Source organism: Phaethon aethereus (assembly GCF_964289735.1).
Source record: "Phaethon aethereus genome assembly, chromosome: 5".
In the NCBI taxonomy this organism is placed as follows: Eukaryota; Metazoa; Chordata; class Aves; order Phaethontiformes; family Phaethontidae; genus Phaethon; species Phaethon aethereus.
In genome coordinates, this window is record NC_138579.1 from 42,987,974 (window position 1) to 43,014,582 (window position 26,609).

General features: G+C 50.2%; 1 protein-coding gene across 1 annotated transcript in view; it reads right to left on the minus strand.

Annotated features, from left to right (window-relative positions):
- Window positions 1-19,067: 19,067 nt before the first annotated feature.
- TYRO3 (TYRO3 protein tyrosine kinase) overlaps window positions 19,068-26,609 on the minus strand; it is a gene marked incomplete at both ends in the record, with an annotated part of 43,330 nt that continues 35,788 nt past the window's right edge. Inside the window, 3 exons of the mRNA XM_082000613.1 lie at window positions 19,068-19,443; window positions 23,479-23,615; window positions 25,004-25,163. Coding sequence (XP_081856739.1) covers window positions 19,068-19,443; window positions 23,479-23,615; window positions 25,004-25,163 — 673 coding nt within the window. The remainder of the gene's footprint in view (window positions 19,444-23,478; window positions 23,616-25,003; window positions 25,164-26,609) is intronic.

A 26,609-nucleotide genomic window follows, 5' to 3' on the forward strand; every position in this document is an offset into this window, starting at 1 on the left:
GATTTCAGCCCAGAGCACTACTTTTATACTAAAATCAAATTCACTTAATTTATACTAAAACCAAATTCACTTAACACTCAAGAGTCCTGACTATTGCAGGATGAATAGGTGGTAGTTCAGGAAGTGCTTCATCAACCATCAGCTACAACCCTGCAAAAGCAGCAGCTTCTACTGGAGGAAGAGGGCAAACACTTGGCGGGGGGGGGGGGGGGAAGGGGGCCGAAGAGGGAAATACCTGCTTCTCCTCGCCAATGCTAATACTTTGCCGCAAGAGTCTGAACTTTCAGTCGCCCATAAAGTTGGTGCTTTGTTTAACAGCATTAATCCTGCAATGTACAGTGCACAATGCTCTCCATGTCCCAAGAGTTACCTGAACTTCTGGGAAATAAAGAAATCTGAAGATTACAAAATGGAAACATACAATCCATTTATGTAAAGCATGAACCAGCGGTGAGAGGGCAGGGAGAAAAGCTGGGGTTCCCTACAAATAATTGCTTTTTTATCTGTATACAATAGATCATTATTTCAACATTTAAAATAACGTGGTTTACATTACTTTCCATATGTTATCAGAAAGTTGTTGATATGCCCACTCATACATTCAATGATTGCTGTATTTTTTCAATATACTATTTATAATAATTTACTATTATTTCAACTACTGAAAATTACAAAATACAAGAATAAAGCAATGTTTCATGCTTTCTGCCATGCAGCACTGGCAGAAACAAGCCATAATCAGCAGGAATATCACCATTTTGATTAATTTCAGTCCCTTTATGGCCATGAGGAGGAACATTTATCACATACATGCGTCTTCAGCTGGGGAACTTGTCCACATCATAGAAAAAAAAAAAAATTAGTGAAAAAGTAAGAAAATTCAGCAAAACAAGTCAGGCAAGTAAAAAAGCCCTCACCTGAGCTCAGGACTATCCTACTCATTCAGCTGTTGTCCTATAGCAATACTCATTCCTACAGAGTCACCAATGGCACATGAAGTTAGAACCACCAGGGAACTTCTATTTCCCTTTTAAGTCATGGTAAAAAAAGAGAATAACACAAATTAAAGTACCAGACTGTTGGTGATGAGTTCCAGGTTTATATCCATCTCCATTATTGACCTACCCTGTGGTCAGGCAGACCACACCATATTAGCAGAAAGCACTGTACTCCAAGAGTTGGCAAAATAGCACAATTCTATCATTACAAGTATTTGTTTAACAGTAATTAGGTCATGATCTTGTCATCCTCCACACTGGCTTCTCCTGAAGACAGTGACTGTAGCAACAAATGCAAACATTTTTATTGTAGATATGTTTTATCTGGCTCCCACATGAATTTTCTGTCTTTCATGCTGTTCACATCCTTTACTGCCTTTCTGTTTTGGGCTTGATTTAAAAAAAAAAAAAAAGGGAAAAGAAAAAAGACTTTCTTCTAGGTGCTTTCTTCTCATGACAAGCCTTTATTGTTCTTCTCACTCATATCATTCTCACTGCATTCTTCCTTACCCAGTTTGGAAAAAGATGTATCAAGGATTTATCATAGGTACTAAAACCAGGCAGAATCCAACAGTGAAAGCACATTCCATCTTTCTGTGACGCGAGAACAACTCCACCACCACCATTTGATTCTTTGTTCTGAAGTCACCCAGTGTGAAAAAAAAAACAAACCAAAACAACACACACACACAAAAAACCCAAAACACACACCACGCCACATCCTTATTTATGAAAGAACAAGACAAGCCATCAGGTAAGCCTTGCTAGTGTCACAGCTAGTGGCACTGTTGCCTATGTGCAAACCATGGCTGACTTTTTTAGTAGATTCTCTGTTGTCTATGACATAGCAAACAGACAACAGCCTCTTCTTAGGTGAGAGCTCTTTCTCACTCCTCTAAGCAGAGATCTATTTCATTGTGTTTGTAAAAAGAACGTCTTGGACTTCCCATTCCTTAGGAGACTAGGTTTTAAAAAGCCAGCACACAGAACCACATACTTTACAAGTGATCTAGCTGATTTGAGTAAAAATGAAGAAGTGGCATAAGCTCAAAGACAAAGAATTTCAAATTTTATTCTTTTTTCCTGGTAGGTGACCAAACAAGTTTATTCACAAGTGGGACTAACATTGGTTTCCTCCAGTTGCACGTTTCCCTCGCGTGGCAGGTACAACTGCGTCTGCACCAACGCAGAGCAAACAGTGAGGTTAATGGTCAGCTGCTGCCAGATGGAATACCTAAGTGAATGAATGCTGCCCGTCTCTGCCAGACTTAAGAACTATGCTTTTTTTCTCCCTCCCCACATTAAGCACACACGCACGCACAAAAACGCTCACCCACAGCAACATTTTTTCAAGCAGAATCAATTTCCCATTCCGGTTCTCAATACAGACTCAGAAGGAACCATGCCCGAGGGCACCGAAAGGGTGCTGCAGCCGCAGAGCTAGCGGCTGCGTCGGGCAAAACACCTTAAAGTGGCAAGAGCAATTCACCAGCCTTGCCCTCTTCTTTACCCAACCTTCCGTTTACAAAGCCTGTAGCAACTCCAAAGCTTCAGGGCTTTAGCCCACTCCTTCAAGTGCAATTAAAGACGACCCATGAGTTCAGACACTATGTGTCAGAAGTAAGGCAACGTGACTGCATATAAGCTTTGACATCTTAAGAAGCTGAGCAAGACACTCAAACCACATTATTGGAAACCGCTCATCTAAACCAGGCTGGTCAAGTGGCTGCTAAACCTCATGCCTACCGACTACAAACTTGAGCTCACCTTACCATTTTTTAGCCCCCTTTTAAACTGCTTACCAACTAGCATGGTACCTAAGGCCAACAACCACCACTGAACCCAACGCCGGCACCGCACCGCCCTTACAGGAAAGCACCGTCGTTTATTTACACCGCTCCCCTCGGCGGGAACCGGCACCGACAACCCCGGACGGCGGCGCGCACGAAGCCGCCTCCCGCGCCACGGCGGCCCGCCCTCGTCTCGGCGGCGCTCGGCCTCCGCCGGCGGAAGGCTGGAAGATGCCAGAATAACGGCGGGCGCGCGGCGCCAGGCAGCCGAGCCCTCGGTAAAGGAGCGCCGGCAGGACATGGAGTGGGGGAAGAGGACGGCACTGCCCGCCCCCCCCGGCACCAACGGCCGCCGCACGCGACGTGCCCCGGCGCACGCGCGCCGCCGCGGGCCAGCGGCCGCCCTCGGGCCGCTTCGCCGAGCTGTTACGCTCCGCCCCCGGCGCGCCCGGCGGAGGGTCCCTGCAGCCACCCGCGCAACCCACTCCACCCCCTAAGCCACCCTTCTGTGGGGCCGAGTGAGCGGAGGGGCGGCACGTCCCCCGGCGCCGGGACAGGTTGCCGGGAGCGGCTCTCCCGCCGGGGCGGGGCGAGGCGCGGCGCGGGCAGCCCAGCCCCGTCTCACGGGTGGCGCCGGCCACGCCCCCGCCGGGGGACGGTCCCTGGGAGCGCGATGGCTCCGGGAGGCGGCAGCTGCACGGGGCCGGGCCTCACCCGACCCTTCTCGGGCGGAGAGCCCGGATGCGGAGCCGCGGGGCTGCTCGGTCCCTTTAGCCCCCCCACCCCCACGTCAGGTGACCGCCAGCTATGCCCATCCCCCTCCAACCCCCCTCCCCTGCCCGTCCACGACCCCGGACGAAACGGCGCGGGGGCCAGCGAGGAGAGCGGGCAGCCCGCCCGCCGCTCACCGCCACGGCCGCCCAGCGGGCCCGCGGCCCCCTCGCCTCAAACGCGGCCCTCCCGGCCGAAGGGGAGGCAGCGCGCACGTGTGATTGGGCCGCCGCGTTCACGTGACGCGCACACCTCACGCCACCTCTTCGAATAAAACTTCAAAAACGGGGGGGGGGGAAGGGAAGGGGGTTCGGCGGGCAGCGCCCGAGGGGGCGGCCGGCTCCTACCTGCCTCCCGCCGCCGGCTCCACGCGGCGCGGGGCACCGAGCAACGCCCCGGCCCACGCGCCCCGCTGGCGGCTCCTGCGGCCTTCGCCTGCCACGCGCAACCTCCTGCCGTCTTCATTGGCTGCAACAGCCCATCACGTGGGCCGCTCCCGTTTCTCCTGCCCCCTTCCTCTTGCTTCCCCCTGCAGCGGGGCCGCCCCCACAAGGCGGGTACCGGAGCGGCCGTCCGGGAGGCAGGTGGCGCTCGGGGGGGCGCAGCCGGCGGCGGCCGCGGTAAAGCTGCCTCGCGACGCCCGCCGGCGGCGTGCCTCCGATTGGCCAGGGCCGCCCGCCGACGCAGTTCCGCTCCCCTCCGCCGGGCCACGCCCTTCCTGCCTCTCCCCCGCCCTTGCGCGAGGGAAACACGCCGCTCGCGCGTGGGCCGCACGGGCGCGCGTTTGCCGTTGGTGGGCCAGCGGCCGCCCTCCCCCCGCCGGTGGCAGGGGATCGACCGTCCACCGGGCCGGGCTCCGCAGCCGCGGGGGGCTCGTCTAGGCGGGGCGGCGGCGGCGCGGTCCCCGCCGGTGCCTCCCGTGGGCGCTCTCCGCCCGCGGCTGCGGCGCTGCCGCCGGCCCCCTCACTGCGCGGGGGGCCGCTGCTCGCAGCCGCCCGGCCTGGCGCCGGCTTCCCGGAGCGTCCCGCGGGGGGCGGGCGGCGCCGCTGCCGCAACTGAGGGGTGCCCCGCTGCAGCGGCCGGTGCCGCCGCTGCCCCACCCGTCCACCCCACCCCCCCCCCAGCGGCCTTCAGAAAGGACAGTGAAAAGGGGTTCATCTGCCCCGGGGCGCGATGTTCGGGCGGTCATTCCAGCTACAAGCAAACGCCCACGGTGCAACGCCGTGAAACGTCGTTCATAAGCGTTTCCGTACCCTTTCGACGTTGCTTGCAGGAAGCCTCTGCACCCAGCAGCACTCCCGGGGGCAAGGACGTTCGCCGAGAACGGCAGTCGCACCGGTGGCCGCGTTAGCGGGAAGCCACCTATGGTTACTTATATGCTGAAAGAATTTAACAAATAAAGGCTGTACAGTCTTCAGCGTGGGGACGTATTCAATAAAGTACCTAAATAGAACACCCTTGCACAGCTTAGACAAAAGGTGATTCCAGAGATGACCATCCAGAAAGTCTGTATTTGGTCCAGAGTAAAATAATGGAACAAATGCTGAAGGAAAAGGAAAAAAAAGATACACAAAACCCCCTGAGCTGTCGGCGGCGAGGGCACGTACAGCTGGGTGAGGCTGGATCACTCTGGTGGCAATTGTAACCGACAGTGGGGTGACTGTGTCAGTGAAGAAGGAGCGGCGTCTTGCACGGTCTTGAAAAATAATTTCATTATATATATATATATAATCATCAGTTATACCCAATTGCCTTGGGTATAGGCAAATCACATATAATGGGAACTAATTAAAAATGTAAACAGAAGGGGACGATAAACAGTACCGAAATGTAGCCTGAACAGGCTAAAATTTCTGTGGTGGAGGTCTTGGCCTCGAAAGGTGCTCAGTCACGGCAGCAATCAGCGTTCCTCGGGCAGGGTAACGTTACTGAGAATCTGTGGCAATACGGCTTAGGAGTCCATGAGGGATGTAAAAAGGGAGGTGTCTGATTAGGCGTAGATTTATACTTCTACAAAATTCAACTTCCTTTGGAATTGATACTGAGTGGTTTTTTCCCAGATCACTGAGAAGCTCCAAAATATCTTCTCTCACCCATTGGATCCATATTTTTGAGGAATCCATATACAAAGATCACAAACATATTAACCAGTGAATAAGCTAGACCTTTTGTGGGCTTTGGGAATCTTACAAAGTTTGGAAGCGTTCGGGTGTCAGCTAGCGGAGCAAGCACCGGCGGGTTTAGGTCCTGTCATTTTGGAGTTCATGAGTGGATCGAGGGATGGCCAAGTTTCAGCTGCTGCTTTGAAATTCCTGCTGCTATAAGGGTTGCTGTGCCTAATTCCCAGCTGCAAGATGTGTTTTAGTTAAAGGGCAGGTCAAGCAGAGGAAACGTCACGCAAATGAAATTTACCATGTGACGTTAAATGTAATGATGTTGCAAGCGCAGGAGAGAACAGAGTAGTAATGCAAAGGCAATCAAAGACGCTGGGGCTCTGGACAAATGACAAGATAACACATGCAAGTGAAGTATGTCGTTGGTATTTATTTCTCAGGAGAAAAAAAGACATTTTGACTAGAGCAGTTTTGAAGGAAACCTGACGGTGTTTGTGAATATCACAGAAATGAGCCAACAGCGTGATATGGCAAAAAAAAAAAGAAGAAAAAAAAGCACGTTGTTTTGTCCTCTAAGTGCAAAAAACATCCTTTATCTCGCAGAGGCAGATCTCACGACTGCTCTGCTGAAGAAGTTCCTTATGCAAGTCAGATTTGGAAATCTTTATTTTGCAAATGTGCATGTAATTTGAAGCAGAGGTGCCCAAATTACGTGGCAAGGTTTTGCAAAAAAAACTCTTTGCAGCTCATTCCCTCTGATTTTTTTCACCCACAGTCAATCTTCTGTTTGTTGGCTAATCAGTTTTTTTTTGAAAGCTGAGTATTGGGAAACTAGAGTTCATCAGAGATTCAGGGAGCTTAAATAAGTGAGAAAGATAATATTCCTCCTCTCTCAGTCCTTTCCTTTCTGAATAAAACCTTTAAAAGGGAGGGAGGGAAGAGCAGTACCTGTTCTTCCAGGGGCATGTTTGCCCAGCGACCACACTGCTCTTCCACATCATCAGTTCAGCCAGAGGCTCCCGCTCACTATCCCGCTTCTCCCTGCTCTCCTGTTTGCAGATCGTTCACCGTGAGCCTCCTCCCCTTCACTCTAAACCAAACCCCAACTTTTTCAGCTCTTCCATCCTCAACCCATTCCTGTAAGAGTGATAAAACGGGCCTGTAAATCCCTTAGGAGAGTTCCCACTGAGGAACATATTTAGGAAATAAAGACATATGCTTTAGAAAACTGAGCAGAAACAGGCACATCCTTTTGTAGGAAGAAATTATACAGGTTTTGAGTGGGCTGAGCTAGTGGGAGGAAGGAAGTGTGATACAAAGAGAAAGGGCGGTGCTAAATCTGGTCTATGCCTAAGGCTGGCATTTTATTGCCAAACTCATTACCTGGTGTGTTTATTCCTGATGACTGCAGAATTCAAACCCCGATAAACAAATTTTGTTCTTCCATTAATAATATCCATTTATAGTTAGTCATAATGTAAAAATAATTACATTTAAGCAACAATAATTATATTTAACAACAACCACCACCCCTATGTTTGATGTATGTTATTTAAATGCTCTAATCAATCATTCAAAATCTGAAACATGTCAGAACTAAGGATGCAACTTCCTGGTCACTGAATGAGTCAGGATCATGTGAAGAAAATAATGTGTGAATTTTTCATTAAATCAGCATTACGCATATGGGAGCCAGATAAAGATTGCTGACATAATTGTGAAGCTGACATTTACTAGCTTTCTAGTGTCGATTTTGCATCCCAAATAGGACTTTCTTATCTGAATACATGGAAGGGGTTCACTGATAGTGGTTGCTTTCTGAGTTCCCTGAGGTTGTTTTTACTAGGCAAAGTTTTAAAAAAGATCAGTTGTCTTGGTTACACTTAGAGCCGCTGCTGTTGTGCATCATTGTCACAATTTAAGCCTGAACCTTCCTTTTATACCTGTCACCAGAGCTGCAAAAGTAGCAGTGTAATTGTAGAGCAAGAAAGGCTTTTCTTTCCAAAGCGTGAAGCCAGGGCTCAGCCGCTGGGACTGGAGAGGTGAGGTTAGGAGGAAGGCCTGTCCAGCTTTTCTTAAATAATTCTGGCAGAAAAAACAGCAGGCAAAGTAGGCGGCCTGCCCCTAGCTTCATTGTTGGTTTTGTTCCACAGATGTGATAAAGCTCACCCAGAGCTCGCTTGAGGTCTCCAGACGGCTTCCCCTAGTAGCCTTCCTTCTTACGTCTTCCTGACCAGTCGGTGGCCGGTGGTGGTGAAGACGCCTCTGTCTCTGGAGGCAGGCGAGACCCTGCACCGCTGACTCTGGGCTCCTGCTTTCTCTTTTATAGAAGACTGCAAGATGTCCAAGTCCTCTTCTCCACAGGGGTCTTCCCATCCCAGCTTTTCTCCATGGGGACAGCCATGATCTCTGAATTCCCAAACTGTTGCCCTCCCCATCCCAAAGAAGGCAGGGCAGAAACGGGACTGCACTTCAGGCCCTCACTCTCTGTCTTTTTACAGAGAGGAGACTTGCCGCAGCACCCGAATGAGGCGAGCTGCTGGCTGCGGCGCGTCTCTCTGCAGTTTGCTCCTGGCACAGTGTTTATTTAAGGCAGAAACCTCCTGGGAATGCATCTGTGGTGAGACCGCTTGGGCTTGACTTTCTTGCTGTGGGCCAGTTCCTAATGGTTACAAGCTACCTTTGGGATCTGGCTGAGGATCATCATTCCCTGAGGGAACAGCAAACAACCGTCCCAGCGCTGCTGTTCCAGCCTTACCATTTCTCCCAGCTGCTTTGTTCACCGGAGGTTTGGCTTTTCTGCTATGATAAACCTTGCTGACCCCAGTCTTTTTCCTTCTTTTTCCCCTTTTGCAGGGACAGCAGCCTAAAAACACTCCTGAGCTGCTCGAATGGCTGAAACCCAGCGTCCCCAGGCACCTGGCCTTGTGCTGCCACTTCCCTGCTGTAACGGGCGACTCCGAGAGCGAGGGGTTAAACATTTCTCCTGCCAAAGACTCAGGGAAGGAGGATGCAGGAGCAGCTCCCTGAGGGCAGATCGTTATCACAGAACCACAGAATCACAGAATCATTAAGGTTGGAAAAGACCTTTAAGATCATCAAGCCCAACCCAACTGTCAGCCCAACACTACCATGCATCTGAGACCTTTTAATAAATCGGGGCAGGGGACAAACCTTTCCTGAAATATGCTGTGGAGGACATGGCGCAGCGGGGAGCAGCTCGATGCTGTCTCCCTAGCCCTGGCTCTGCGGGGCACCCCCCACGCGGGAAGGTGGTGGGTGTCGTACGGCACCCCCGATGGCTCCGACACACCGATCCCCTTGGACACCGCAGGGGCCCAAACAGTAATTGCAAAACCGCTTGCACGCACCCGTATGCACCAGTGCAGAAGCAGCTGCGGGCTTGAGGCGCCTGATGCCGGTGCTGCCGGCTGACCGAAGCCGCTGCCTGGCTCCTAGAATTAGTTCCTTTTACGTTGGAAGTGCTGATGATTTCTCAGATACGTGAAAGCCAGTAGCCCTCATGCTGCAATAGCCTCTTTCAAAGCAGCTTTAAGAGCCCCAAACGATATTAAAGGTCTGAACGGCACTGAAAGAGAGTCTGTATCATTGCCCTGCAGCCTCTCCACCCTGCCTTACAGCCGTGCAGGGAGACATGAAACAGGCACAGCTTCTCCCTCCTGCAAGGGCCAGAGCTCTGCCCCCGCAGCCCCGGCTGCCACCGACGAGCACGCTGGGGACAAGGCTTTGGCCCTTCTTGGCCCTTCCCCAAAGCGGGAGGCATCCCGTGGGGGTAGCCAGGAGGAAGGAAAGGGGAGAGGGAGAAGAAGGGGAAAGGGAAGGGGCAGGCACCAGGGGTTGGGGCACCGCTCAGAGGGGAAGCAGTGGGGGCACAAAGTTTGCTGGGTGGGTTGGAAATGATCTTCAGACCATTACAGGCTATCTACGGGCTCCCGCACATTTGCAAAATTTTTGCCCTCCCCGAGGGCGTGCGAGTGGCCAATAGCAGGTGGGGGGGAGCCCGAAGCACCAGCCGTCCCTCCTGCGCCTGGGGGCACCCTCTTCCCTCCCCGTCTCCCAGCCGCAGCAGTGCTGCCCTGGCACAGCTAAGCAGCGGGACGGGCAATTTTTCCACCCAAAGCAACTCGCTGCCCTAAGCACCTGCCTGCTCACCTACCTGCTACCTACCATGTCCTACCTCAGAGGCTGACGCAAAGGAAGACTAAAGCTCCTGAGGCAGGCACGTAACCCAGAGACCAGCTCAGACACCAGGCAGCAGAGCAGCAGCTCTCACCATCTCACCCGAGGCAAGGAAACTTGCTCAAAAGCTATGGCTGCATTGGTGAGTAGTGCAGCCAGGGCATATTCACAGACCAGAACAATTGGCACTAGTGTGTACCCATTTGGGGCAGGGATGGTTGTCCCCGGGCCGGGGAACCGGCAGCCCTTGGTTGGGCAGCCTGTGAGCGGTGAGTGCATTCCCACAGCCCGTCTCCCAGCACGGCTTCAGCCAAAACTCCCCGATGCGTGGTGAGGAGGGACTGTCAGGACATTCACTATGAAAGCAGCATCCTTATCCAAAGCAAGGGCACGCTAACGTGTCCACTTAAAGCCAGCGTTCGCATGTTAAGTATCTCACTGAAACGCATCCCGAGAGGTTAGAAAACGGCACAGTCAAGGCAACCGTCAAATACACAAAGCACTTTCTCCATTGATGCTGACGATAAACAACATAACCACATCACAAAACTGCATGAGCATCCTAGGGAGCAAACATGCAACAAACTCCGCATGGACTGAGAGCTGGCACTTGTCGAAGGTGTTTCTGCATCTCTCCCAAGCCTGTTTCACTGTTGGCTTAGGAACTCACCAACTGTACCTCCAGAAATCTCAGCAGGTTTTGCATGCTAAATGTCAATACAAAGAAAAAATTAATAGTTTGGGGCCAAATTCTCATTTCAGTTGCTTCCTGTAGTTTTGCAGGAGTCAATGGGTAGAACTGAGCAGCCGTAAAAGTCTGGCCAAGAAAATCTCCCAACTCTCAGACTGCGTGGAGCCAGAAACCAGAATTTTCTCTCGCTCAGCAATCTGCTACTCCCTCTCAACAGCTGAATCACGTTAAAATATATGTTCAAAAACATAAGCGGGATTACTCTTTGCTGTTCACCAGCGAGACCACTAAGCAGAGCAGAGTGCTGAGGCTGGCCGGGGAGCGTGCCTGCTGCCTCGGACCCCCAGGACAGGTCAGTGGCACGGTGGCAAAGGTCTTGATTTGGTCAGCAAGGCAAAGGATCCAGCTGGGCACGCTCAGCATCCTCGTGGGTGGAAACACTGCCGGGGCTCAGGGGCTGCCCTTAGTGCTGGGGCTGCCCCAAGCTGGCCGGGATGGTGGCTCTCCACCTGAGTTGGGGCAGGGACATGAAGGAGGATGTGGCCCAGGGGAAGCATTGAAATTGCATTTGCAGGATGCAAAATAGGATTTTGTGGCCGGGCAGGCAGGAGGGCAGGCTGGAAGGGGAGCTGTAGGGGAAACAAGACCTTCTGGCGAATGGTGCAGTGTTTCCCCTATAGACCTGCAGGTCATTAAATAAATGTCTTCAGCTTTGTGAAGGGCCCGTGTTCAACTGCCTTTATGGGCACATATCTGAGGAATGTAAACAATGAAATGTGAGGGGTTTTAAAAACCAGGGCAAAGTCTTCCATCAGCTGCGTCCCTAGAGCAGCTCCGATTCCTGCTGTAGGAGAGAAGGTCAGCATTTCTGAGAGACAGAAACATCGTGCTGCAGACGACAAAATGTCCCCGACGGGCACATTTTCCCACCGCTGCCCTCTCTGAGCTTCCCTGGCTCTCTGCTGAAGCAGCCGACTGGCTTCCCTGGCCAGCCCTCTGCAGCTTGCCCTGGGGGGCCAAAACTGAATTTGATCCCCAACACCCTCAGAGTAAGATCTTGCCCACTTCAGGCTGCCCCAGGGCTTTTCTGTGCACCTCAGGAGGGATCCTACCACCAAAGCCTGCACTGCCAGCTCAGCTCCTGTTTCCAGCATCCTCCCTGCAAGCAAAAGCTCCAGTGGGAAGAAACCAGACAGTTGCCATTGTCTGTGGGTTCATCTGCACCGAGAGAAAGTTATGTTGTGCCCTTCCACCATACCTGGTGAAAACAAGGCAGCGCCTTGCTTCCACCTGCGATAGCAGGTCCAGGGAAAGAGAGTTGTGGGTCCTACAGAGATACACCTCACCCTGCTAATGCATGGGAAGACCACAGAAAGCCCTCTCTTCTTTAGGATTTTACCCTCATTAGCACTACTGTTGAGCTAAGAGCGTATTTTTCTTTATTTGCCAAGCTCACTGTCAGTGATGCTCTGTTGCCCACACCATTTGTAAGATGTTTACTGAGAAAATAAATCCATTATTTTTTTTCTCGTGGAAGTTTAGAGCCTTCCTGGAATGAAGGCAAGCGCAGATTTTCTACATTCACAGATTGCTGATGCCAATAGAAATTAGTCTAGAAACAGGCAAGCTGTAAAGCACGACGTTGAACTCTTGCCAGCCTTGTGATGGCATCATCCCATGGACTTCTGTCAACTGCTGCGCATTGCCCCTGCTGTGGGATCAGCATCAGAGCTCAGCAGTGCTAAAGAACACTTCAGCAGCTGAACGGGCACGAGGAGGAAAACCGACGTCATCCCAGAAAATCATCTTCATCCAGGAGAGGTCAGGGCACGGTATAAAGGCAGGCTGGGTGCATTTCCAGACTACGTCCTTCTCTCAGTTGTGTTATTTTCATGCCCGGGAACTAGCCTCTGATGACCTCGTCGGTGCCTTTCTCGCTGATTTACACCAGTATCAGCAACGGGCGATTCAGGCCTGCGGTGCAGGAGGCCTCTGCGGTAAGATCTGCTCCACTGAGACAGTGATGGTTGAACGCGAGGCCATAAATCCCCAAGGAAAGTCCCTGTCCTCAGTTACAGCACTGCCGTCCCCTGCCTACAGCTCGACAGAGCTCAGCAGGCTGGCAATATCTCCTGGACTATATTAAGGGAGAAAAAGGAGAAATATCGAGCCATATTATTTTTTGCTATAAATAGGTTCAGCTCCTCTCATTTGGATCCTTGCCTGATGATGCCTGCAGAAAAAGTTGGCCCGCTGGCAGGGCAGCAGCCATGAGCGATTTCAGCAGTGACCCAGGGAGATTTTCATCAATAGGTGGGAAAATATGGGAAATATTTCACTTAGCGAGCCCAGTCGTTGCCTCAGGTACAGCCCAGTGTATCAGCTTCAATGAAAGTGCATTGGCGTAATCGGGAGTGTTGGCAGACAAGCTGGAGTGAATCAGACGCAGGGGAGGGAGTATGAGAAGTCACCGGCTGTTGGCTCTGCCAGAGATTTCCACCCCCACAGCAGTGCTGGTAGAAACATGTGCCCATGCTTCACCCTTTTCTGTGCATCCTCTGCTGTCTTCACTACCTTCAGCAGTGCCGGAACCACCGGCCCCGGCTGCCGGGATCCCCAATTCCAGCAGAGGGGGAGCAAACAAATCCTGGGGAGATGGGTCTTAAACTGCCCCAAGCTGTCTGCTCAGTAAATGTCAAGCCTTGAAGTCGTGATTTGACACAGTTTTTTTTCAGTACTGGGGGTTCAGGCAACAGCTAAGCACTTGCTTCGTTCCGAGGCGCAGTTTGGGTCCCCTCCGTAACCCCCAAGTCTGCATCTTCCTTTGCCCTTACACCCTGCAGCTTGGGTGCAAGGTTCACGGGCACCAGAAGGCTGTTAAAGCTCAGTCCCTCCTCGTATGCCCAGCCACAAGCCTGCAAAGTATTTCTGCTCCTGTTTCTCCTTGTGTATCTTTGTGCAAGAGGAGGGATAATGTAGACAAATAATACCAGGAAACGTATTAGGTCTGAACCTTACCTGATGTTAGTGGAGGCATGCTGCTTTACATCATCTAGCAATGTGGGCCTTGGGTTTTTTTTAGCTTCTTTTAAGGTAATTTAATAAGAGGAAACAAGGAGAGGCAGCAGCGAGTGACCAAAGGGCTCTCTGCTCCAGCTAACACCCGCGTCGCACAGGCAGAAGCGGCTGTTGCAGAAGTTCCTTGGCGGCGCAGAAGTGAAGAGGCAGCAGCAGTCTCCCACGCTACTCGGGTAATGACAGGGTAGCAGCCAGGATCGTTGTCTTATATATTAACTAAGAAAGCAGCGACCTTCTGAATTTGCTGCACTAATTGCCGTGTTGCGGTGTACAAAGGTGCTTCTCCAGCGCCTCACCATTTCTCTCAGCTCCTTCTTTTTGTCACCTTTACTGGCAACTGTGCTTATAGGCATGTAGTGCAATATCTTATATTCCTGGTTAGATCATATATGCATGCAAGCCCTCTTTCCACTTCGTGAATTCCTGCTTCCTCACACTGCAGGCTGGGAAGAGCCAACTGCTCTCAAGACTCTTCTAGAAACCAGTCCAGTCCCATTAAATCGCTACTGAACTCAACAAAGCTTAAATCAACAATTGCCATCTATTTCCTGAGGTCAAACATTTGTTTTAGTTCTATTTTAAGCCAGTGAAAAGAAACTGGAGGAAACAAAAGCTGTTTAGATACTTTCCAAGCTGTGGCTGGTGGCTTGCTGGAGCACCCGCCTGGAAAGCTGGGCTGGGTGGGAGCCAGCAGCTGAGATACCCAGCTCCTAATTTCGGTCCTATTGTCAAACGTGACCAAAAGTTGTTCCATTTCCCCAGCCTAATGGCATTTGGGGATAATTTGGCTTGGTGTGCCTTGAGCTGGAGGGTCCACCGAGTAATTGGTAAGCGAGGAGTAGATCATCTTTCTTTGCTTTGTCACTAGACCTCAGTGCAGTGACTGAAGTCTGATTCATACTGACGCCGAGTTCCTTTTATATGACAGAGCAAATGCAATCAAACCCCATGTTCGTCAGTCTTTTCTGTTCTTGGACTAAGTAATTGATTTTTAGCTCCGTTTCCCATGGTAACAAGGCTTTCTGATCACCGGCCGCACGTGTTGGCCCTAATAGCTTTTGAATCTGCTGTTTCATTTCAGCCAAATGCGATGGCAGGATCGAGGTCTGAAGGGTAATTAAGTTCCTGCAAGTTTTCTGAAAACAGGCTGCCTGTGGCAGACCCTATTAGTGCCACATCCGTACCTTCACCGCAGGTGGAAATTCAATGGCTTCATACTGGGCGCCAGAGACTCCACCAAGAAGAGCTCTTGTAAGTACCTTAACCAGGGCCAAGCTTCACCCGGGGCTTGCAATCGCCCGTGGGATGCAAACCCACAGGAGACCAGGCTTCCTTCGCTCCGAGTGTTTGTAGAACAACTTGCTCTTTTAAGGGACCATAATGGGTGTTACATAACAAAACAGTATAAAATTTGGACTGTGTATGGGGGTCCCTCATGGAAATCCCTGGTGAAAAATACGAGAATTTGCAAAAGTTGGTGGCTGTTGAGCATCAGGAGAGAATGGATACCGCCAGCGAAATAGAATGTAAATCAGGAAAATATCTATGTGCAAATACTGTTCCTTTCTCTGGTCAGCCAGGCTCAAACTTTTACTCAAAATTAATTGCGCTTGACTTCAGGGAGTGTTTTACTGGGTCAAGATGGCAAGACGTCCCTCCAAACACAGGTCAAGAAGGAAGGCGGCAGGTCCCAGGGTAGCAGTGCGTTAGCTCCGAGGTATATCCACGCTCTGCAGGTTCCTGCTGAGCCGTCAGCCCCGAGCACACGGTGCAGGTATCAGATGGGGCTGGAGCATCCCTGCATCTGCAGGCTGAGCTGCCAGCGCAGCCCACGGCCTTAGGGCCCATCGGTCGGCCGTGGCGCTGGAGCTGACAGGGGCATCTCTCCTCGTGCATTAAGGAGCCCTACGCAACGCAGACGGTGCTCTGAGCTTCTGCCGTGCCCTTGCCGGGTGCTGCGGGGTCACGCTGCCTCACGATGGAGCTGGTAACTGCCCTGAGTGGCTTGATCCTGCATTAAAAGGAGGAGAACCCGTCCCCTTCTCAGGGAGGTGTGGATGGAGGAGGAGTGTGGTCAGGCTTACCGGTGTGGGACACAGGTTGCTTCAGCAGGAACGTGCAGTGCCCCTCGGCTGTCCCACTGCAGGGAACGGGGCAAGGGCGCTGCTGCTTGGGAGGATGGGAGGACTGCACTGTTGTACTGGGGCCGTGGGAAAAAAGGGTGGTTTGGGGGAAACGTTTGGTTTAGTTTAGTTCAGTGTGCCAGGCTGGTGCCTCAATCAGAACTGGGAGTCGGGGACACAGCACTGTCGTGGATGCAGAGCCAGGCCAGCTGCGCACAGCCTCTGCATGCTTTTAGAGCAGCACGCTGCAGGGCACCTGGGCTGGACCAGAACATCTCATCCTTTACCAAAACACAAAGCCAGCCCCCACCTCAGACCCCTGCCTGGTTCCAGCTGGGGCAATGCCCTCTCTGTTCTGGGACTTCATATATAAAATTCCCCATCTCTGCTTTCCGACTGCCTCGCTTGCCATCTTACAGCTTGTTCCGTCTGTCCCCATTTTAAAATCTCCTTCCCTCCCTCTTTTCTCACTAGCTCTTCTTCTGGTGTCGCTTCTCCCACCCACAACGCAGCCTCACTTGTGCCTGGTCTGACTAGGTTTGCCTGCAAAAGGATGAAATCGGAGTTTGGACTAGATCCAAGGGACGTCACCGGGCAATGGCACCTTAAAATATTAACAAAATCAGCCACTTGGTGCCTTGGAAGTCATTTTTCCTGCATTGCAGATGGGGGGGGGTGAGCGCTCACGCCATTTACCATCGCTCTTCCTCTCTGCGTGAGCTGGCAGGCAGAGAGCGTGCAGCCCGCCGTCTGCTGATCAGGAATAAAAGTGTAAGGTACACCTTTTCTTCTCTGCGAGCTGGAGATCCAGGGGCTCTTTTGTGTTGTGCTTGGAACATTTGACTCAGCAGCTGAATTTTACCCACCGCCTCCAAACCTCTCACTGCCAGGAGTTGAATGGGTGCAGGTGACAGTTTTCAGGGAGGAACTGGTGCAGAGGTTTTGCATTCCCAGGTAGGATGCAGCACGTCCCAGCAGCGGCCACAGAGCCCGTCTCTTTGTGGAACCACTGGCCCGTGCCCATCGGGTTTCAGCCTTCACAGTCTCAAGTTTGGAGCAATGCGGAACAACCGCCAAACATGTTCTCTGCCTCCAAGAAGTGGCTTAATCGTGCGTGGTGAAGGGAGAAAGATGGCTTTCAGCGGTGGCTGACAGATTCGCTGCCACCCCACCCAGTAAGTGAGCATCACCACAAAGTCTGCCACAGGTAAGAGGCTGGGACTCAGACACAGTACATGTTTTATTATTAAAAAACGCATAAAAACTAAGGACATGCTTCCCAAAGTTAAAGTCTGTATGTACATCTGCGCTTCCCAGGCAGCTGCAGGGAGCAAAGCCTTCTGCCCTCACTGCAAACATGAACCGCACAGGTTTTTGTTACCCTTTGTTAGGTGTTATCTTCTCACCCGCATTTACAGCATTCCAGCTAAATGAAGAGAAAACCCTGTACCGCCTGGGGTATAAGATGGTGCAGTTTGTGTCTGCGACTGAGAAACTGTATTGAACTTCTGGAGATATCTCTAGGGCATCGCTGTTCAGTAGGAAACATCACAGAAAGGACCCATGCCCAAGCCCCAGGCTGAAATTCCCCTTCCCTAGGAAGTGTTCTCACTAAGGGCTGAAACTGGACCTGAATTTTGTAGTTAGCCCTGAACCTTACAATAAGCAAACACTGGGCATTGAAGGGTGGAGTGTTCTGATACCAAGTCTGCAATCTCATTTCACTTACTGGTCCCACCTTTGCTAACTCAGCAAATGATGACATTTGTGGTATTCGTTCCTGAGGAAGAGCAATGTGGAATCCTAAGTCTTGTGATACTGCCAACTTTTCAGCACACTGGAAATAAAAGAAATTAAGATCTAGCAAATATTCAGGATAAGTAGAGTAAGATGTAACTGCACTTCCTTGCTGGGAACCACTGCACAAAACAAATGCTGATTTACAGTAAAATATTAAATTATTAAAAACCACACAAGCGCTTGCAGTTATAGTGAGTCAGACATGCTGATTGGAAAACAAAACAAAACCCGAAGAGCAAAACCATTAATTTTGCCCTGTCTGGAAGGCTGCAGTGATACTATTTACGTTCCAATGTGGCTTTTACAGCATGCCAGAAGACCTCCTAAATAGGAAGGCCAGTGGTTCTCAAGCTTTTTCGTCATGAGGACTCTCTCTTCAGAAAGAGATCTCCCAGTTGATTCCTTCCCCCCCAACACACACACCTTCCCAAAACCGATTTCACACCTTCACTACAGCAGCTCCAGCACTTGGTTATTTGAAAAAGTCATAGGACTGTTAAAGATTAAACGAACCGTATTTTAAAGCAAATGCTGAATCCTGCTCCCGCTGAAACTGAAGCAAGCCTGCCATTCTGTGTCTGAGCTGTCTCCTTCCTCTCCTGGAGGGCAGCACTTAGCATTAATTAGCGCTGTTTCCCCATACTGCTGTTAAGTCCTCTCTACACTGTTTCCTTCCCATCCCTTTGAAGTTGGATTCTGTCCTCACACATACCAGCTGCTCTCCCTCCCTTCACATTTTAATGCCAGCTGCAAGGCTGGTCAGGCCTGAATTGGCATCAAACAGAAGAAAAAGAAAGACATAAAAGAGGTATGTGGGGTGAAGCGGGATGCTGGATTTTCATTTTTTCTAATTTCATCGCTCACCAAAACATCTCAAACTCTTAAAAGACCCTCGGACTGAGGAAGCCACAAGTGTCACTGCATGAAATAAGCCAGATGCTCAAATTCAGTGCTGGGTAGAAGCAGATCCGCAGATCAGTTTGAGAACCACTGAGGTAGGCAACAAGTCTAGGCAGTACTGCTGAGTGAACACAAGGGGAATTTTGCCCTCTTGTCCTGAATGACAGTGTAAATACCCACTAGTGTTTTCAGAGGTACCAGTCCCGAAGTCACGCAGCCAGGATCGAAGACAACATCTACACAAGAGCGAGCACTGACTGAACAGAAGGTGTATTCAGCTCTGCTCCAGCAGTCAGTGAGAAGAAGCAGAGCATAGACTCCGACTGCCCGCCTTAGCTTTGAACTCCTTTCAGCAGGATACGATCAACCTGTAACCCTACGGCCCGCCTCCCCAAATCCAAGGGGTTGTTGGGCTTGTGGGCCTTCCAAGCCGTCCACCACTGCAGCCCACACAGGTGGTGAAAGCTACAAAAGCTGCCCAAGAGCTCTGGCCAGTGCTGTTCAAAGCCATTCCAGGTCTGGCGTCAGAGCCCCCGGCGACACGGCACCGCGGCCGCACACATCCTGTCCCAGGGAAGCAGAGTGTCACTGCTATGTACAGGCTAACAACTTTTCTCTCCTCCTGTCTCCAGCTCATACAGAAGGCTTTTGTCCTCCCCTTCCTGCCCATCTGGATGCCTTTCGCCCTCAGCATCATCTCCAAGGCACAAGGGGCTCATGATGTAGCGATAGTCACTTGTGACAGCAGCAGCTGCCCCAGCTACGGTCTCTTCACTGTCCCTGTTTCCGAAGGAGGTGTGCAGGGCAGGGTCACTGGTAGACACCTCTTTGTCCTTCCCAATGTTGACATAGAGAGGATCTTGACTGGAAGAGAGTGTGGACATTCTCCCTCGAATCATTTCCAGCTGGGACCGGAGCACTCCGAAGCTGGGGCGTAGCTTGGGCTCAGGATGCCAACATCTGCACATGAGATCGTACCTGCAAAATAGGAGACAAGAGCACTGAGACGCACAGCAGCCACCCCCTGCAACTCCAAACAGGGGCTCTGCACAATGCAGCTTTTTAAATAGCACAGACACCTTCCCCAAAACCTGTCAGCTCTGGCCTTGCACAGGTGACAGGACGTGGGCAGCCGTTACGGATCTAATTCCTTGTTCCTTCCTGTTTTCAAAAGCATTCTCATTTTGGTCAAAATAACTATTTAGACAGTATCAAAAAAACCCAAAAGCCCTGTCAAAGGATGCTGAACTTCTTGGAAAAAACCTCATTCCCCTGTCTGAAGAGCTAGAATAGGGCCATAAGTGTCACACCCCTTAGCAATGGCTTTTGAAGTTATTCACAAAAAGCACCCTGACCACCTCTGCTGCGGCTGAAACCATCCCTCCAAATTCTAGTTCAAGAGCAGATGAAACACAGGAAGAAAGGAGAGATCCAGCTGTGGGAGGTGCCAAGTTATTTCCAGAATATTCATTTTTCACACTGCCTTAACTCAGCGTTCCCGGCGTAACGCAGATGTGCTGCTGTCGCTGCCCGGCAGGTTGCAAGCAGGACTGGAAAAAGGCACAGTGGGTTTGTTTAGAGGGCTGCGGAGGAATGGACAACAGCTTCACTGCTGGAAGAGGGATGCTGAAGCAGCCTTTCTACTACAAAGGCACCACCCTGACACAGAAGATGTGTTCAGTGCCGTTACCAGCCTCGGGCCCTGTCCTGCAGCATCTCTCCTGCAGCCAAACGCCAGCTACCTCAGCTCTGGTTGCCCCAGGGCCAGCGTGAGGAGACATCACAGGCCCCGATGGGCACGGGCAAGGAGCTCTGCTCCCCTGCGGGCCGCCTTTGCGGCCCCAGTGGGCTGGAGCGTGGCCAGAGCCATTGTCCTTCTCCTCTTTGTGCATCCCCCACAAGACTGGCAGCTGCATTCCTATGGCGTTGTTGTTGCCAGTTCTGCAGGGAACAGGAACAAAGCACAGTACTGGCACTGCAGACAAACGAACCTCAGTTAAACTTGTAAATGGAAAAAAATCTGATATGGGCTTTACTGGGAAATAAAGCATTTCGTAATGGCTTTTATTTTACTTTTTGTGTCCCTTCCTTGCTATCAGCTTTACAAGACCGTTTTTGATCTCACACTAGTTTTACAGAAAGCTTCTATGGTTCAGTTGTCTTAATCCTGACTTATGTCCCTCACAAATGGCAGAAATAACCCTGAACACTCAAAATAGAAACTTCCTATCCTGCAGCACCAAACTAAATACTTTCTTTTACCTTCCCTGGCAAACAGCAAAAATTCATTTGAAAGCAAGGTAGAGAACTACTGGATGTACTGAGTCAGCCCCAAAGCCCATTTGCCCCAGTACCCAGCCTCTGACAGTGGCCAGCAGCAGGTGCTTGGCGAAAGCATGTAAGCTGAGGGTCAGCATGTAGTGAGATCGTTCTGGTATATTCTCTCAGGTCTCAATAATCTGTAGCTCAAGGGCCTTTCAAAATGGAGGTTGTACCTTTTTAGTAGTTTTTGATGCACTTTTCCTCAATGCCTAGCAGCTTTTTGAATCTCTTCCATACTTTTGGCATCTATAACATCCTGTGGCCATAAGCTCCACAACTGGGAACCAGTTACTCACAGCAGTCAAGATGCAGACATATAATGAATTTAAGCAGTGGTATAACAATGTTTTTATTTAAACTCAGGAACAGTTAAAATGAACTGCTGAGAAGATAAAAGTGTACAGCTTTAATAACAAGAGTACAGATTATTCCTTATGTGGAAAAAAGGCTCGAAAATGGAAACCACGTTAAATTAACCACCATCAGAGCAGGAGGGAAGAGGGAGGAAAGAGGACTTCATGTTCTTCAGCCAGCATGCCTTCACCAAGGGCAAGTCCTGCCTGACCAATCTAGTGACCTTCTACGACGGAGTGACCACATCAGTGGACAAGGGAAGAGCTACCGATGTCGTTTTATCTGGACACACGTCCTTCTCTGTAAATTGGAGAGACATGGATTTGATGGGTGGACTGTTGGGTGTATGAGGAATTGGTTGGATGGTCACATCCAGAGGGTAGTGGTCAACGGCTCAACATCCAGATGGAGATGGGTGACGAGTGGTGTCCCTTAGGGGTCCGTATTGGGACCAGTACTGCTTAATATCTTCATCAATGACATAGTGGGATTGAGTGCACCCTCAGCAAGTTTGCAGATGACACCAAGCTGAGTAGTGCCATTGACACGCCTGAGGGATGAGATGGCATCCAGAGGGACCTGGACAAGCTCGAGGAATGGGCCTGTGTGAACCTCATGAGGTTCAACAAGGCCAAATGCAGGGTCCTGCACCTGGGTCAGGGCAACCCCCAGTATCAGTATAGGCTGGGGGATGAAGGGATTGAGAGCAGCCCTGCCAAGAAGGACTTGGAAGTACTGAGGACAAAAAGCTGGACATGAGCTGGCAATGTGCGCTCTCAGCCCAGAAGGCCAACTGTATCCTGGGCTGCACCCAAAGAAGTGTGGCCAGCAGGTCGAGGGAGGGGATTCTGCCCCTCTACTCTGCTCTGGTGAGACCCCACTTGGAGCACTCTGTCCAGCTCTGGAGTCCTCAGCACAGGAAAGGACATGGGCCTGTTAGAGCGGGTCCAGAGGAGGGCCGCAAAAATGGTCAGAGGGATGGAGCACCTCTCCTAGGAGGACAGGCTGAGCGAGTTGGGGTTGTTCAGCCTGGAGAAGAGAAGGCCCTGGAGACCTTATTGCAGCCTTTCAGCACTTAAAACAGGGCTTCTAAGAAAGATGGGGACAGACTTTTTAGTAGGGCCTGTTGTAGTAGGACAAGGGGTGATGGTTTTAAACTAAAAGAGGGCAGGTGTAGACTAGATATAAGGCAGGCATTTTTCCCAGTGAGGGTGGTGAACCACTGGCACAGGTTGCCCAGTGAGGTGGTAGATGCCCCATCCCTGGAAACTTTCCAGGTCAGGCTGGACGGGGCTCTGAGCAACCTGATCTAGTTGAAGATGTCCCTGCTCATTGCAGGGGGGTTGGACTAGATGACTTTAAAAGGTCCCTTCCAACCCAAAGATTCTATGTTGTCCATTTTACACACAAGGAACGGCTTGAAAAGGTTGTTAAAGTCAGTGCTCATAGTTATGTCTTGCTTTAGGCAGAACACAGAGAAAACAGAGACATGCTTGGGCACTCAGTGAAACGATTTCACCTCGTCCAAACTAGGACATTCCCTTGGAGACCTCAGACCCGTGTGTGGACTCTAGGAAACTTATTGCAGCCACCACTCATGGAGTAAGGGTTCCTGAGCACACATTTTATGTAACCTGCTGGTCAAGAATGGTCCCTCAGCTGCAGGACTAAGGCAGGAGCATAATTTGCAGCGTGTGGCTGCCTGCTGCTCCACAGGCTACTGAGTCCTTCCTGCAAGTCTGAAAATGTCTGAAAACAGTATCTGCAAGACTGTCCTGGTTTTGTTTCCACCTGCAGTTTAAGGTGGGACACTGACCTACAGAACCTTAGATCCTCCTATCTATCTCCTCTCTTCTTTGACCCTGCTATTTCTGTGAGAGTAGTAGATCCCATTTTGAAAACTGGGCCCAGCTTCGAAAGACACACGCAGGCCACTGCCTCTGCAATCCAGTTTCCTTGTAGTCCTGCTAGATTGCTTTTCTATTCAGCCTTCACGGTGTGCCATGAAACTCATCTCTTTTCTCAGATGCTGGCCTGAGAAGGTAGGGAGCAGTCAGTTTCTGGAAACAGTTATAGTTTCCACGAAGGCAAGGGCTTCTAATGTTGACACTATTCGAACCCTTGAGCCAAGTTAGCTGCTTGTGTAGCTACCACAGGTTCCAGGGAGCTGTGCCAGCAGAGAGTATCTGGTAGCTAACCCAGAGACTTTCTAGTGAATGCCTCTGTGTACCGGAAGGTGGACAGATTCAGACCAGCACTCCAGCCGGATGCCCGTTTCCATCCAGCGAGCCAAACTTCTCAAGGAATCACATGTCAACAGGGCGAGGAAGTACTCACACATCTTCCAGGCACTCCGGCGGCTGCTTCAGCCTGTTCCCACTGATGAGGTAGTTGTAGATTTCTGCATTCTCAATGCCAGCATAAGGGGTTTGCCCTCGGGTCACAATCTCCCACATGGTCACCCCAAATGCCCACTGAAAGGGAAAAGCACACAGAACATGTGAACAGACAGTTCCCTGCTCCCTGGGGTAGGGTTTCAGCATGCGCAGACTGTGCCAACCCTCCCAGCCTGGGGTAATGTCATGTCATCAGCAGTGATGCAAGGACTATCCAAACTCTAGCTAGAAAACAAAGAAATGACCCAGCTGATGCTGACACATCATCTTGGGAGACAGCTGAAGGCCCTGCTCAGCACCATCCTGTAGTGGAGCAGGGGAAGATTTGGGAGCTACTGCTGTCTTCCACTTGCAGACTCCTCCCAAGCGTCTCCTACTTACAGTTCTTTAAGGCATGCAGTATCAATTTTGTGGTTCCCAGATACATGAACATTTTGGGTTGAGGCTCACAAACCAGCCGCTTAATTAATTGAGCCACATTCTGTGTTGCTGGAAAAGTGCAAGCACAAATGAAAGCAGAGTTTAGCCGATAAAGCAAGGCAAGGAACAAACCACCTATGGCTCTTCTTCATTTGTGCTCTACAGTGCAACCGTCATGCTTGTACATTTAAATCTGAACTGCAAGGTTTGTTAGGTGCAAAAAATTCTGATTTTTTAATAATAAATTAATAATAAGCAAAACCCTGCCCAGTGTCTGTTGTAAACTGGCTGGACTAGCAATCACCAATCGCTAAATACTGTCTACAGTGGTTACAGCAATCACTGGGCAACACAGCAGCCGAGTTAGAAGGCGCTCTTGGTGATCCCTTAAGAGGCACCGTGACATTGATAACTAGGAAGGCAAGTCCACAGGCCTGAAGGACGAAACTAGCGTGAAACCAGACCAGAAGGCAGCAAGAAAGAGGGGAGAAGGTATCAGAAGAAAAAAAAACAAAGGAAAAGGAAGAAAAAAATTGAGATGAATGGGTTTAGCCTTACTCTCCAAGGGCAAAGTTATGGGGAGGAGTGTCTAAGCACTAATGTATTCAGAGCCTATGAAGTTCCACCAATGCCTTCTGAAGGATGGAGTACCATTGCTGCACTTGTACATGAATGTGTGGCTTATGCGCATTTCAAATGTCACCTTCAAATTGTCATGCAGAAGAGAAAGGAAAAAGGATTAAGAAACAAGAGACTGCATAGACAGGAAAATGAGAAGGGGACAGAGGGGATGGGGATAAGCACTGAAGAATGAAGGACCAAAAGACAAGAGGAAAAGGGTTCGTGTCTTCTTCCATAAACTACTTGTACACATCTTTAGTCCTGAGTTCTGAAAGCACCCAAGGTAGAGGTGGCACTGTCCCTCAAACACAAGACAAAGTCCCTTTCCCATCACCCAGGGCCTTTTCCCACCCTCAGTGAATACAGGATTCCTCCACTTCAGCAGGAATATGGGCAGTCCCTGAAAGCACCAGAGCAAAACTCACCACATCACTGTGTGTCGTGTACAGATTATCCGCCAGACTTTCCAGAGCAAGCCACTTCACAGGCAGCTTGGAAGCACAGCCCTGACGGTAGTAGTCTCCACTGTAGATTTTCTTAGAAAGCCCGAAGTCTGCAACACTCACGTTCATGCTTTCATCCAACCTAAGGGAAAGTTTTCATGACTGAGAAAAGCATTTACTGGCTACCTCAGGCAAGAAAGAGTTATGTCCCTGTCTGGCCAGGGACCTTGGTTATATAGTTCACCAAGTATTGCCCAGAAGGATAATGACTTCATCTGCTTGATGACCAATGTGAAATAGTTTAGTGGTCTCAAATCAGTTCCTTGAGACTAACAGGGAGATAATTAGGCCAAAGGAAGTAAAGAAATGGCCGTGCTTAGATGGCCTACTCTGTCAGCCATAGTGAAGTCAGATACTTTCTGTATTTTCCAAGATTAACAGAGGACATCTGTAGTGCTCATTGCTACCACTAAGGCCTACAGCCTGTACAGGCAATAAAAAAAACATAGATGCTTGCCTAGACTGCCCATTATAACTGCTCAAACTAGATCTGCAAGTTGTTCTTTCCAGGCCTGTTTAATGGTCTCAACTGCTGTCACCCACTTAAACCTAGACACGTTGGTAGCCAGTGCAAATAAAGCCCACAAAGACTTCATGCTCCCAGGTCTCATAAAGGACTCTGCTTTTCCCAGAAGATCTGATGAAATAGCCATTCAGCTTCCTCTGAAGGAAGTCTGTATTTTTTTTAAAGGTATAAAAATAGGAAATCAGTATGCATTTCTCATAAATGTCAAAGCAGGCTAACCCATCGTTTTTCGTTATGACTATCAGGCTCCTGTCTGTACATCTGGACATTCAAATGCCTTTGGAAATCTGTGTCTCATTGTGGATTTTACCCGTTGTCGTGGTTTTGTTCAGAGGCAGAGTTCTGTCTGCCAAAATAGGTTGTTCCTTACTCTGTTCTCAGGGAAGAAGCAGAGAAGAAAGGATAAAAAAAGACTTTTCTTCTCTTCCAAGCAGGCAAGGCAGTTTGGGGACAAGACAGCACTGTGGGATCATACAGTATGTTTACCATACAATTATTTCTAAAGGCACTCTCCACATAAGCGATTCTTCACAAGATTTCAGGGCAATTCTACATTTCTTATACTGTGATAATCAAGTCCTCAAAATAGATACAAGAAATACAGATCTTAGGCTACAACGAAAGTTCCTTTCTCCTAACACAAGCAAACCCATTCTCTCCTGTTGGTTACATTATATTGTGGAACAAATAGCCCCTGCTGACACACAGCCATTAGAGTGACTAATTACAAACACATACTGTAATCAACCCTATGAAAATATATGTGCAGACCAATGATGGAAAAGTTCCTTATAAATAGGGTCAATTTGGAAGCTCAGTGGGACATTAGGAGCAGCTCCCTGCTCCCAGCACCACCAACACCCCCCCGCAACCCCCACGGCCATGGCTCCCCTATGTGTATTATCACCTAAATGCAAGGACCAGCATCCTTGGACAGGATCCCTCCCCACTTCTGTCACGTGAAAGGCTTCTCATCCCCCTCTCACCCACCCTGGTCCTTCT